This window comes from Sorex fumeus, unplaced genomic scaffold (genome assembly GCF_029834395.1).
Source record: "Sorex fumeus unplaced genomic scaffold, SorFum_2.1 ptg000128l, whole genome shotgun sequence".
Lineage (NCBI taxonomy): Eukaryota > Metazoa > Chordata > Mammalia > Eulipotyphla > Soricidae > Sorex > Sorex fumeus.
Genome location: NW_026606185.1, coordinates 27510167 through 27525109, shown reverse-complemented (window position 1 = coordinate 27525109; position 14943 = coordinate 27510167). Strand labels below are relative to the sequence as shown.

Genomic DNA, 14943 nt, shown 5'->3' with positions numbered 1-14943 from the left:
ATGACGGGCGAGTGGAGAAACACCCTCTGGGAGTAACTGATGGCTTTTCACTTCATTGCCAAATACATACATATTTTATGGAGGGTCTTGGCTTACAGAAAGGTCCAATCACAGAAAGTTTAGCATTACTGGCATTTCACCTTTCCAACTCTGCTTTGTCCCGGTCCAATCCCAATCAAGGCTAGTTGCTGCAGTTTAGGATGACTTGCTAAGCATACATGACAGTTTCTGTGTCTTGGGCTCATGTGATTAGCGGCTTGAGTGACGCTCGAGGCCGAACATCTGGTACTGGCTGACATCCTGTTCTTGACAACTTTGCCCAGATACTCCCTCTTGTGAGGCTTTGCTTCTGGGCCGCTTTGCAAGGTCGGGTCTTATATGCTCAAGTGCCCATCACATGCTCCACACGGAACTGTTCCCCTTTGATCCCACTTCTCATGCTTATGTATCAGTTGTCTTAATTGTGTGTTGGGTACTGTCCGAAGAGCCCAGCCTGTCTTCTTTCACCTAGTGGAAAATGATGTTGGGTTCTCCAGGAAGAGGTCGTGATGGAGATTCATATGCTCCAGGTTCATGCAGGAGCAGACAGGCTGCGTCAAGCCGCACTCTCAAGGGATCTCTTAGCTTGCTGGGGAGCTCAGCAGAGATCAGGGGGATTAGGCTGAGGACCTGACCCCTGGACTAGTTGCTCACTGGATCCACGCAGCCCTGGAAAGGCTATATCTGTCACCTCACAGGAAGTGACTTTCTTTAAGTAAGACAGTTCTGGAAGCAGCTGACTGCAGAAGGCTTCTCCAGCACCTTGGGGACTAAGTCCTTTCTTTCAGAAGGGGATCTGCATTGTACGTGGAAGCTCTGACCACAGCCAACCCTTCATTTTGCTCAGATACACTTTTTCATTCATTTTGGGGTGCCAGCCATCTTATGCATTATGGGGGGAGGCAGCCCTCTTCAATGTCTCCTCATTGAAGAAACTAAGAGGAATGTAAGTGGGTTAGCTCAGAGCTGCTGGTGCTCTAGTTGGTCTTGGGGCGAGAAGTGAATCCTGTCCCTGCTCTACTCTCCATGTTAGGTTGTCTTTGTCCTTCACTAAACCATCTTCTGGTCTTCTCTGGCTTATTTGGAGCACATGTGTTTTCTTACCATAGTTTTTAACATTTCAGTGGCTTCTTTATTTCCTCTCTCTCCAAATCCGTTTTTATTGCAGTATTATATTTGACAATAGGACTGAAACTATTGTGCGTGATACTGGCCCCATACTCCACAGGTGTTAAGACCCTTCCACCATTGTTTCATGATCCCTTTCTCCCTCTTCCTCCTCTCACGCCCCACCCCTTAGTCGCCTCACTTCCCTGTTCTACTGATCATATTCTAGGGTTTTTTTTTTATAATGGGGGTTGTGTAATCCCTTGCTTTGTTTCTTTATACTCCACATATGAGTGAGATCTTCAAGTATTTGTCTTGCTTTTTAACTCACTTCACTTAGCATGAGACCTTGCAGCAAATGACAATATTTTGTCTTTACTCATGGCTGACTAGTATTCCTGTGTGTGTGTGTGTGTGTGTGTGTGTATCTCACGGAATTTTTTTCATCCATTCACCTGTTGGACATTTGGGTTGTTTCCAGATCTTGTCTATTTAATGACTCTTATGTTGAATTTAAATGTGCAGATGTTTTTTAGGACTAATGATTTTGTATTGTGGGACATGGATGCCCAGAATTGGGATCTCTAGGTCATATGGAAGTTCTAATTGTATTTTTTTGCAAAGGTTTTAAACTTTTTCCAAGAGACAAAACTCAGCACTCATTGCCCCCAGCATGAATGAGGGTTCCTTTTTCACACATTCCCCATCAACACGGATTGCTTTTGGACCTTTGGATATAGAACATTCTCACTAATGGGAGGTGTTATTTTGTTATCATTTTGATTTTCACTTTCCTTATAATCAGTGATAGTGAACACTTTTTTGTGTACATATTGGCCATCTCTGTGTCTATTTGGGGAAGTGTCTCTCATTCCCTTTTTTTAAAATGGGATTTTTTTGGTATTTATATTAAACTTTGAGAGCTCTATATCGTGAATGTGTGCCCCTTGTCTGATGCCTGATCTGCAAATACTTTATCTCAATAAGTAGAGCTTTTGTTATTCTATTCCTCATTTCTTTTGTAGACGCTTTTTAATTTGGTGAAGTCTTATGTGTTTGTTTCTGCTTTTGTTTTCTTTGCCAATGGTGTCATTTCATCAAAGACTCCTGTGTGGTCAACATCTTGGTGTACAGTGGGAAGCAGGGGTTTGATTTTTTTTTTTCCCATGTGGTTGTCTGGTTTTCTCAGCATTATTTGTTGAAGAGGTTCTCGTTGTTCTACTTTGTCTTTTGAGTGGTGAGTTCAGGCCATTGAACTCGTCAACCCATTGTGTAGATTTTGGTTGTGAAATGAAGTGTAATCTTTGTGTGTCTTTGCCCTTTTATTTTGCTGTCTATAGTGGTCCATTCAATGTATTTTGCAGCACCAATTTAGTGCCTGTGAACTTTTAGCTGCTACTTGCCAATGACATTTTCTGTTGCTCCGCTGAACTTGAATGATAGCTGGAAAAAGTATTCTTGTTTGGATGCTTATTTCTTTTAGTGTGTTGGCTATTTTATACCATTCCTTTGTAGCCATTGGGATTTCCCTTTGAGAAATTTGCTGTGAACTTTAGAAGGGTTTCTATGGAGGTAGTATTTTGCTCTGCTCTTGCTGCTCTGAGGATTTCGCCTGTGTTGTTGGTTCTTTCTTCCTTTTTTTCCCCCTTTTCCTTTTTTTTTTTTTTTACCATATGTCTTGATGTTTTTCTGCTTGGGTTTATTCTGTTTGAAACTCTTTGGGCTTCCTGTTTGTGGGTATATGAGTCAGTCCTCAGATTGTGCAAGTTCTTGGCTGTAATTTCTCCAATAAGTCTTCTTCCTTGGTTTCTCTTTCCTCTCCTGCTGGGAACCCTACCATTCAGATACTGTTTCTGTATGTCTGACATGTAGATCTTTGGTGCTTTATTCACTCTTTTTATTCCCTTTCCCCTTATCACCTGCTCTTCCAGATGAGTGTTTGCACCTCATTCTGAGGAACACCAATTCGGTCCTCTGCTCCTGTCAGCCTGCTGCTCGTTTCTTCCTTTGCACTCCCTAGTTCTACTGTGCTGTGCAGTTTGCTGCCTTCTGATTGAAGTTTTCTTGTATTTTCATTGTTCAAGTTTGTGCTTATTGTCACTTTGAATTCCTCACTGGGAGAGTTAAGAACTCCTGTGTGCTAGGACCTTTCTCAGGCCTTTGCATCATCTGTCAGTGTAGGCAAGTTGCTCTGTTCTTCATTGTGTCTATTGTGAATCATCAGGAATCCTTCTCCAGGTGACTTGGGCGTACTGCTCTCTTCTCCTTTGTCCTGAGGCCTGCATGACCCTGTCATGTTGGGCTGCTATGTGACATCTCGCCCAGCGGGTTAGGGTGTGCATGAGACTGGACCCTGTAGCAGTGAGCAGACTGCTCTCCTGTGTGGCTCCTCTGTGAGGTCTGGCTACCGGGCGTCCTCAGCTCTCCACCATTTTAGCTTCTTCATGTTCATCTGGATTTAGTACCATGATGTCATTGATGAAATGAACCAGTGTGATATTATATATTATATAGGATGCCCAAATGGTTCAGAAACAAAACAAGATATGCTAACTCTTTTGATTCCGTCTACTACTTCAATAGAGATAGGAAAGAATATACTTGCCAGATCAGTTTCTATATGCTGAGCACTGCAGTAGGCATTTTTTTGTTCTGGCAAAAATACTACATTTGGCACAACAATGGCTGTTATTTAGTTAACATTATTGAAGCCCATTGTCATTCTGCACAGTCCACTGGCTTTTGCAAAAGCAGGCTCATGAATTAAATGAGAAATAAGATAAGGAAGTAAGATAGGTGGTATCACTATGACATTCTCAAATTTTTGAGGGTGCTACTATATATTTTATTCCACAAAGAATATTGGTTTTGCTTTATCTTGGCCAGGGGACAGAGGATGGCAATTTGAAAGCCTTGTATTTGCCAAAAATTAAGTTTGTTTATTCCAGTTACACATTTAGGGAGTAGGGAGATGGACCACTGAATGTATTTGTGGACCCCCATATAAGCCGTAGGCGACAGACCTGGGCCAGTTACCATTTATTGTCTCTCCCCATACATACCATTTTAAGAGAGATGCTGATGAGATTTTTGGTCTCTGGGTATCAGGATTAACTGCACCTTATTATATTTAGCAATCCATTAATGTGTTTGGGCATTCCTTTTCCTCGGGGTGTAGTTACTTGAATAAATGGCCATTGGTCCCTATAGGAATAGTGTGAGAGGTTCATGGCTATGTATGTTTGTTTTGGTGTTGTCGAATTTTTTCCTTTTCGAATCTGGCTTCATCAATCCTTTTTTTTTTTTTTTTTTTTTTGCCTTTTGGGTCACACCTGGTGATGCTTAGGGTTACTCCTGGGTCTTCACTCAGGAATTACTCCTGGCGGTGCTCAAGGGACCATATGGGATTCTGGGAATCAAACCCGGGTTGGCCGTGTGCAAGGCAAATGCCCTACTTGCTGTGCTGTCACGCCAGCCCCTTCATCAAATACTCTTAAGTACAAAATTAACTCCAGTCCAGAAACTGGACAAGGTATCATATTGATAGGGCAACTGTCTTCAACTTCTGTTTGTCATGGATGATTTATGTGATGGTACAATTTACCTTCGTGGACGAGGCAAGTGGCACCCATTAAAGAAATATCAATGTCAGGCTTTCCACTGCAGATACTAGAAGATTTTAATGCATTGACACTGGTGCTGCAGTTTGTGCTAATTAAATTTTATTCAAATGTGAGCCACTGGTGGTATGCACTGTCATTGATGTGTTAACACAAGTAAGCAAGCTAGACCACATATAAGTGTGTAAAATAATTCCAGATAATTTTGTGCCATAAAAGGGTCCAGTGGATATATTCCAGATAATCTTGTGCCAAACCTATAAAATATCACAAACCAAACAAACAACAACAGAAAACAACCCAAAAAACTGGTGAAAAGGCACCAACATCATAGACAAACTAACAGTGGTTGTTTTCTCAGGTCTAGGGCTGCCACTAGGACATGAAGTTTCAGACCTGGCTCATTGCTAGCAGTGGGCTGTGGGGAGTGCCCTGGCCTTTGAGGCTGCAGGTCAGCAGAAGACCAGTGATTGCTGTTATGGTAAGGGTAGAAAGTTCACCAGGGAAGCTGGTCAGTCACAAAGAATTAGGAGAACATGGAACACCTGAGGCAAATTACATGGCAAATGGTTCTCAAGTTCATCTTACCTATACATGGGTTGTAAGAATATTTGCTGGTTTTTTTTTTCTTTATGTTCCTGATTCACCGCTTTAGTCTTCCTTATGTGTCCTGTGCCTTTCTCAGCTTCTCCCTATCATTCGGCCTGCTGGGAGTAGTTTCTTTCATTTTCAGACTGGTTGATTGCCCTATCATTAATTTTTTCCTGATGGATTCAAGAAAACATCACCATTTTTTAGATTATCTGTATTTCTTCTTCCCCTCTCTGCACCTCTCCCCCCCCCGTCGCTTATTGGTAGAATGGGAAAGTGATGTTCTTTTTCCCCCTTTTTGTTAAGAGTTAATATATTTTTTTTTATTGAATCACCATGAGATAGAGCATTAAAAAGATGTTCATGATTGGGTGTCAGTCATACAATGTTCCAGCGCCCATTTCTCCACCAGTGTAATTTCCCAGCACCAGCGTCCCCATTTTCTCTCGCACCCCTTCAAGTCACCCTTCCACCCTAACACACACACACACACACACACACACACACACACACACACACCCCTGCCTGCCTCTATGGCAGGCACCTCTCTTCTCTTTCTTTCTCTTTCTCTCATTTTAGGCATTATGTTTTACAATGCAGATGCTGAAAGGTTATCATGTATATTCCTTTACCTACTTTCAACAGTCAGTTCTTGTTCAGAGTGATCATTTCCAACTAATGTTGTTATTTAAAAATGGGCCAGGAGAACTGGTCAGTGGTTAGAAATTACCACAAAGATGTGGGGGGTGGAGGGTAGTCAAGATGGAGGAAAGTGATGTGCTTTCTGGATTTTAAACTCTAGGTGGGATCTGAAAGTTTGAAATAAGCTATGAGAGGCTGTTCTTGCCATGATGTAAGAGTGTTTCTTAAGTATTTCCTTTGGTTGATCATGTGTCTCTGGCTTACACATACTTAGAAATGTGTTAGGAATCATTCAAGCTTCTTTGTGAGTTGTCTCTTTAAAAAATTCACATGCATGTGCCTGCTTGCATGTACTTAATTTTAGATGTCAAATGATTTTGACACTTACAATAAAAACTGATAACCTTTGCCCCATGACTGCCTAATCTGATTCATATTTATCAGAGACAGAAGCTTTTAATAATTTCAGCCATTCCAGTAAGAATTTTTTGTTGGCTATTTTTAAAAATTTCTAAATAATTTACTTACACACTACTACTTGATTCTTTTTAAAAAATTATTTTGTATGGAATCACCATGAGATAGAGCATTACAAAATTGTTCATGATTGCATTTCAGTCATACAGTGTTCTAACACCCATCCCTCAACCCGTATAATTTCCCAGCACCAGTGTCCCCAGTTTCCCCCTTACCCTTCAAGCCACCCCCCCCCACGCCTACCTCTATGGAAGTCATCTCTCTTCTCTCTCTGTGTTTCTCTTTCTCTCCCTCATTTTAGGCATTATGGTTTGCAATACAGATGCTGAAAGGTTATCATGTATATCCTTTTACCTGTTTCAATACTCAGTTCTTGTCCAGAGTGATCATTTCCAATTATTATTGTCATAAGGGACCCTCCTCTATCTTCACTACCCTCCAGCTCCCACACCATTGACCAACTGGCCTTAGATATTAGTTTCATACTTTTTTTTTAATATCCCACAAATGAATGCAGTTATTCTATGTCTGTCCCTCTCCTTCTGACTCATTTCACTCAGCATTATATTCTCCAAGTCTATCCATTTATAGGTAAATTTCATGATCTCATTTTTCCTAACAGCTTTGCTCTATTCCACTGTGTAGATATACCATAGTTTCTTTAGCCATATATCTGTTCTTGAGCACTCAGGTTGTTTCCAGATTCTGGCTATTGTGAATAGTGCTGCAATGAACAGAGGTGTAGATGGTATTTCTTTTCTGCTGTGCTTTTTGGACCCCAGGGTATATAATCAGAAGTGGATTTGCTGGGTTAAATAGAAGCTCAGTTTCTAGTTTTTTGAGGAATGTCTATATTGATTTCCAAAAAGGCTGGACCAGTCAGTATTTCCCACCAACAATGAATGAGGGTCCCTTTCTCCCTGCATCCATGTCAGCACTGGTTGTTCTTGTTCATTTGGATGTGTGATCAGTTTCTGTGGAGTGAGATGATATTTCATTGTTGTTTTGATTTGCATCTCCCTGATGATTAATGATGTAGAGCATTTTTTCATGTGCCTTTTGAACATTCAAATTTCTTCTTTGAGGAAATTTCTGTTGATTTCTTCTCTGCATGTTTTGATTTTTTTTTCTTGTAAAGTTCTACCAGTGCCTTGTATATCTTGGATATTAACCCCTTATCAGAGGGGTATTGGGTGAATAGTTTTTCTAATTCCATGGACTGTCTTTGTAGCTTGGTCACTGTTATTTTGTGTGTGTGTGTGTGTGTGTGTGTGTCTGTGTGTGTTTAACTTTGTTTATTGAATCACCGTGAGAACAGTTATTTACAAAGTTTTCAGGTTTAAGACTCAGTCATACAATGATTAAACAGCCATCCCCTCACCAGTGCATATTTTCCACCACCAAGAATCCCAATATACCCCACATCCTACCCCTCCCCATGCCTGTGAGGCAGATGATTTCCACTTAACTCTCTCTCTACTTTGATTACATTCATTATTTTGACAAAAGATGCATGGTTATTTATTTATTTATTTATTTTTCTTTTGGGGTCACACCCGGCGATGCACAGGAATTACCCCTGGCAGTGTTCAGGAGACCATTTGGGATGCTGGGAATCGAACCCGCGTTTTCTGTGTGCAAGGCAAATGCCCTACCCACTGTGCTATTGCTCCAGCCCCAGAGATGCACGATTATTATTTGGAATTTTACTTCAACAATCAGATCTGCTAAAAAGGCATCGTGAAATGATTTGTTTTCTATTGCTGGTTGGGCTGGAGCAATAGCACAGTGGTAGGGCATTTGCCTTGCACGCGGCTGGCCTGGCCGACCCAGGTTCGATTCATCCGTCCCTCTCGGAGAGCCCGGCAAGCTACCAAGAGTATCTTGCCTGCATGGCAAAGCCTCGCAAGTTACCCGTGACATATCCCATATGCCAAACACAGTAACAAGAAGTCTCACAATGGAGACGTTACTGGGCCCACTCAAGCAAATGCATGAACAACAGGAGGACAGTGCCACAGTGCTATTGCTGGTTATGAAGACCATATGATATTGTGCGGCCGCTATTGCGATTTCTGATATTATACTAATTAAATCTGGAGGGATTTCTGCCAAAAGCCGCATCGTTCTGAGATTGGTTTGTGTGCCTCTGGGGCATGGCCTTGCATGCAGGAGAGGCCATGGGGGGCAACTTGTGGTCTCAGGGGGGCAGGAAGCAGTCACTGTTTCTTTTGAGGTGCAGAAGCTTCTTAGTATAATGTAGTCCTATTTGTTAATATTTTATTCCACTTGCTTAGTCAGAGATGTTTCATCTTTGAAGATGCCTTGGTTCCAGTGTCACGAAGGGTTTTGGCTCTGCTTTCCTGCATACACCTTATGGATTCAGGTCTGTTGTTGAGGTCTTTAATCTATTTTTATCTGACTTTTGTGCATGGCATTAGGTAGAGCATACCAGCACCCCATTTTTTTTTACATGCAGCTGTCCAGTTTTCCCAGCACCGCTTGTTAAAGAGGCTTCCCTTGCTCCACTTCATATTTCTTGCACACTTATCAAAGATTAGATGATTATATATTTTAGGGTCTATGCCAGGATATTCAACTCTTATTCCATTGGTCTGCAGGTCTGTCTTTATTCCAATACCAAGCTGTTTTAATTGATACTGCTTTGTAGTACAGTTTGAAGTTCTTTCCCTCTAGCTTTTCTAGTTTCTTACCTCTGGATTTCTGTTTTTTTCCTGCTTCAACTCAGCCAGAACCACTTTCATTTCTCATGTTTTCAACCATGGCTATATTTTGCTTTTGTAGGTATTGGGTTAATATTATACTGGCCTTTCTTGTGCTGGTGTGTGTGTGTGTGTGTGTGTGTGTGTGTGTGTGTGTGTGTGTGTGTTGAGAGGGATCAAACTCAGGTCTCACCCATGTTGAAGCTTGTATTCTGCCACTGCCCTCTTGTGCTGTCTGAACAAGTCTCTGTGCATCACAGAGTGATCCCTTTTGAGGAAGGCTCCTGATCCTACATCCTGACCTGCTTGCTCTCTCGAACAGTGTTTCCCAGAAGGCCATACTATGCTGATTGGGCTGCTGGTATGCCCTGAGGGGTGGAAGTAGCTTCAGGTGCCACTGCAGGCATATTCCATTTATTTAAATAGGTAGGTTTTTAGAGGGGTACTGAATAATTGTTTTCTGAAAGGGGTCAGTAGATCATTTGTGGTTAGGAAAGTCTGCTAGAGCTTCCAGATGTTGTTGTCCTTTGTTGTTAGCTTTGCTTCTCATTCACACTGTGAATTTCCCTTATTTTCTGTGGTTTTATGTAGGGCTCCTCCTAAGTTTGACTTAGAAGTTCCTGCAGCCCCTTCCTGTGCTACTTAGCTAGAGGTTGGTGCTAGGGCCCTAGGATGTGGTGACTGTTAGGCCCTGAGGGGTCAGGAATTTCTTGGATCATCCTGGCAGTGCATGGCATCTCTGGGGCTGCACCCACAATGCCTGGAGAGCATTGTGTGATGGGATTAAACTCAGGTTTGCCTAGGCATGTGCCCTAATTGCTGTGTGTCTTTAACCATTTTCTTATTGGATTTTTGTTTCTTGGATTGCATGTCTTGTTTTCTCTATCATTGGGTAGGCACAGCCTTTAGGAAGTTGTGTTGTTTATTGTATTTTGAGAAAGTTTACATGGGAAATCAAACTTGAAAATTTTTCTGTCTATCTGAAAATGCTGTTGTGTTTAAGTTGCAATTTGTGTCACTGTTTGCCAGCTCTAGTGTTGAGAAATCTGGGTCTGTTCTGATCACTGACCCAGAATGTAAGACTGTAACCTAATTGTTATTCTCATTTATTTTTTAGTTAAGTAAATGGGGGCTATCCTCTCTACGCTCAGGTATTTGGAGGCTATCTGGATTGGACAGTCAGTGCTCTGGCCTGGCACTATGACGTTTGGAAGCTGGTGGAAAGACCGGCAGGGCCTCCCACACTGACTTCTGGGGTTTATCTTGACTCTAATCTCTTCTGAATTATAGAGTTATCCTCCCCTTACCCCCCACTTCATTTAAACCCATGGTTTACAGAGCTCTTTGTCATGGTTTGCTACAGGTGTTCAGTATTCCAACACCAGTCCCACCCCCACTGTCACCTTTCCTCCAGGATTTTCTCAATGACCCCACAAACCTGCCCCCATAGCAGGCCCACAATATTAATCTTTATTTTGCTTGTTACCACTCAATGGCTAATGGCAAGGTCAGAAGTATTCCAATAAAAGAAAATGCATGAAAATCGTTGTATCTCACCATGAGGACATTATGCCCTTATCTGAGGTTTTACTAAGCTGTAGTTGCTAGTTAATCCTTCAGTGTCATTGTTTTTGTTAGTCAAGATTAGTTGGCTTCTATGTTAGATTCCCATTGAGTCTTTGTGCTCCTTCCGAGATGTTAATATTGTAGAGTTTTGGAGATGTTTGCGGCCAGGGGCTCCAGAAAACCCAGAATATTTAACTGGGCAGTTGGGCTAGCCCAAGTTGTGGCGGCAGCTATTGGGCTGTGAGTGTGGCTTTCTGGGCTTTGGTAAGGCAGAGACAGCCTGCCCGCCTCCTGAGGTTGCCCTGGGTTCTCAGGTGGGACCTAGGGTCTGAGAAAATTTTGCAGCTAGTTAATCTTTTTTGAGATTTAATTATAAGTTGGGTTTCAGAGTTCTTTTCTTGGGAGGGGGGGTTATTTCAGAGTTCTTTTGAAAACACATCTACTTGTTGGATAATGCAGTGCAGAAAAAATTCCTGAGTTTTGATTATCTGCTAACTGGGGATTTCTCCCAGGTTTTACAGACCACTTCAGATCTTAGCTGCCTGGTGTCCTCCATAGCTTCTCACCATCTTTTTGCCAAAGAGAGTTCCTTCTCTTCTAAGGACTCACTGGCAATTAGATAGAGAAGCCCCCTCTCCCCCCATCCCAAGGGCCTTCCCCTCACGACAATGAATTCACAGGAAATAATAACCTACTAGTCCTAGGCTGTCAGGACCCACTTTGTGGGCCATCAGTGCCTCCCACACTGAACTAAGGTCTGATAAGACCTTTAGCTGGGGCCAGCACAGACCAGAGAAGGCTGGACACCCCTTCCCCCCTCCCTGGCTCTGAGAGAAGCTCCAGCAGGAACAAAGGTCGAGAAAGGGATTTCAAAGAAAAACCATCCATGAATCCCAGCTCTACGCCCTTGGCACTGACCCTAGCAATGGGTGGGTAGAAAGCCCCACGAGGGACAGCTTGGGAGAAACCCTATAAAAGCCACCTGGAGCAAAGGAATCATATTCATATGCTGCCCTAGCCTGTGTACTGCTTGTGTCCACGTGCTGGGGCTATGCACATGTGGTACCCAAGCACATGGGTCGCCTGCATCACCCCTCTTGAGAGGTGTACTACTGTATTTGAATACAGGGATGTTTGCAGGGGCTCTTTCCACCTTTGGAGAAGCCCATGTTCTCCTGGGCCTCCCTCCCCCTCCCTCTTCCCCCCCTCCTACCTCTCCCGCTCCGTCTCCCTCTCCCTCCCTCCCTCTCTCCCTCTCTCTCTCTCTCTCTCTCTCTCTCACACACACACACACACACACACACACACACACACACACACTTTCTCTTTCTTCTCTTCCTCCCTCTCCACGCTCAAAAAACCTCCAAGTAAATCACTGCTCATCTACTCCTGAAATTCTTTTCTATAAGAAGGCAAGGGCCCAAAAGGCCTGGTAAGGCCTGGGGCTGACTTTCTTTTCCTGCAAAGAGGAATTCCTCACTCCAGCATGAGTCCACAGCTCCCAGAGAGAGAGGGTGGTGGGCATTAACTCCCATGTCTCCCAGAACAAGTGTGGCTTGACGGTTACTCAATGGGGCTCGTGGGGCTTGAGGTTCGTGCTGTGCAGGGGCCCATCACAGACTTTATCAGTCCGACTTTTCCCAGGAAGTCCCGGGGTGGCAGAGGTGGATCAGGGGAATGCGGCCATCTCTCTTCTCTCTGCTTCTCAGAAGTCACCCTGGGGTTTACCAGCATCCGTTTTATGTCCTGCCCACCCAAGATAATTGCCCGTTTTGTTTTTTTGTTTTCTGGTTTGGGAGCCCCACTTGGCAGTGCTCTGGGCTTCCTTCTGGCCCTGTGCTTAGGGATTGTTCCCTCTGGGGCTTGACTCAGGGTCAGCTATGTGGTGAGCAAATGCCTAATGTCCTGTGTGTCACCCATCTTTTTAATGTGGAAAACTATGATGCTCAGTGCTTATACTCTTCTTAGTAGTGCTTTAATCGACTATATCAGAAATATTTTAAGCAACGTATACCTATATACATTTTTTTTCATTTTTGGGTAGCCAGGGCTAGAACTCAGAAATTCACATATGTGAGATGTGTTCTACCATTTAATCACAAAACCTGCCCAAGGCAAAATATCCTTATTCAGTAGGAGGCATGGTGACCTGTCTAAAGACTCCTACGTAATACATTTTTTTCTACTTAGAAACATGAGTAATTGGTAAAATAGAAATAATCTGAAGTTTAAATAATAGCCAAAAATAATTTCTTTGCTTTTTCAGGAGTTGGTTATGCTTCTTTTAGAGTATAATGCTGATACTACCATTGTTAATGGGAATGGACAGACAGCAAAAGAAGTCACTCATGATAAAGAAATCAGAAACATGCTTAAAGGTAAAGTTTATGGATCTTAACAGTAACAGTATGGGAATCCCAAAATGTAAGGAGAAACGACTTTTAAAATGTCAGAGTAGATTAAAGCAGGCCTGTGCTCTAAAGAGAATGTAATTTGAGAGTCAGTTATTAGACAATAAATTATATGAGAGTTTTCTCACAGCTTTTAAGTTCTTTATATGGCCTTCTGGAAAGTCTTAAAAATCAGTTTTTGTCAATTCCTCAGTTGGCTGCAGGAGCATGATAATGGGAGAATAAGAATACAGACAAGCGGGACAGAAGCTGTAAGGCACAGCTATTCAAAGTGATTGACACTGTTCTCCTGTTGTGCCATAGTAGTCGGCAGCAATTTCCTGCTGCAGCAGTGTCGGTTAGCAGCTTTGAGTATTAAATTGCTTTTAAGAAGCCATATGATGGTAGTGAAGGGCTTGGGCACTTGGGTAGTAATGAAGGTGCTGTAACTTTGTACATCAAAACCAAAAACTGTTCCGATCATGTTACCTAAAGTAAAATAAAAAACAGATTTAAAAAAAAAGAATACTTGTTTCTGTAATCACTCAGGAAAATTCCTCTAAAATAGTTTGAAGCAAATATTTTGATGCTTACATTGTGAAACTCTGATGTATAAAATTCTCTTCCAGCTTACCAGGGATTTACTGTAATTGTTTTTGGTCATATTTCTGCGTTAAGGAAGATTTCTAATGATCTCATTATACATAAAATAATGGATTCTAATTTTATTTTCACCAATATCTTGTATTTTTCTTTTGTAATTCAGGGGACAGCAAGATAATTTGGTAAAGGGTGCTAACAACTTAATTTTTATCATTACTATTTTTATTTCAAAACCAAGGTCCAAACTTTCATTACTTTGCAGTTGACCTTGAGAAATAAAATCTCATTTATTTTCTTGTACAAAATATAAGGTCTTATGATTAGATACTTACCATCTCTGCTTATTAGATTCAATTATTTACCTTTATTTTTATGAATCCCCCATTTTTAATGGAATCTGCAATGGAGATAGACTTAGGGATGCTATTATTGTTTTGTTTTGTTTTACCACACCTGATAGTACTCCTGGCTCTGCACTCAGGGATTACTCCTGGTAATCCACATATAGTACCAGTAGTTGAACCGGGATCAGCAATGTTCAAGGCAAGCACTTTACCTGCTGTACCATTACTCCTGCCTTCTGCTTCTCAGGTTCATTGAAAATGAGAGGATTCATTGTGAATGAATAAGCATATCAATACATAACATTTATAACATTTATAAGACTCTGTATTGTTATTTGGAGGATTGCTTATTAGATGTGATTGGGAAGATGCTTTATTAGATATGATTCATAGCATCAAGTAATGATTTAATTGGGAGGCCAGGATTCTCTTTGATTTTGTCTTTTCACTTTAATTGTAACAAGGTGAGGATCCAGAATCAAGGTTCTCGGGACCGAGAGGAAAGCATTCAGTTTAGACTAATAAGTTGGCATTTTATGGGGCCAGTTATGAAGGCAGTTCTGAGGCTACCCTAAGCCAAACTGCTCTAAACATGAGAGCTTGTGATTTAATCTGATAAATTATGTGATTTATCAGACTAGGTTCCTAGTCTGTAAAATAGAAATTTTATTGAGGAATTATGTTTGATGAGATCACATCACCTTAGAAAAAATATGATTTGTGGCTCGAATGTTAAGTGGGGCAGATTTCAGGAAGTGCACTCAGCAACTCAGTAAATTCACAGATAGACCAGAATCTATACCAGAAGGTAGTGCACAGAGATAGGAAATGTTTCACCCCA

At 41.8% G+C, this 14943-nt stretch overlaps 1 protein-coding gene across 1 annotated transcript in view; it reads left to right on the top strand.

Annotated features, from left to right (window-relative positions):
• The window catches only part of OSBPL1A (oxysterol binding protein like 1A), a 207209-nt gene that overhangs the window by 13322 nt on the left and 178944 nt on the right, over positions 1-14943 (top strand). The window contains exon 4 of the mRNA XM_056138043.1: positions 13032-13143. Coding sequence (XP_055994018.1) covers positions 13032-13143 — 112 coding nt within the window. The remainder of the gene's footprint in view (positions 1-13031; positions 13144-14943) is intronic.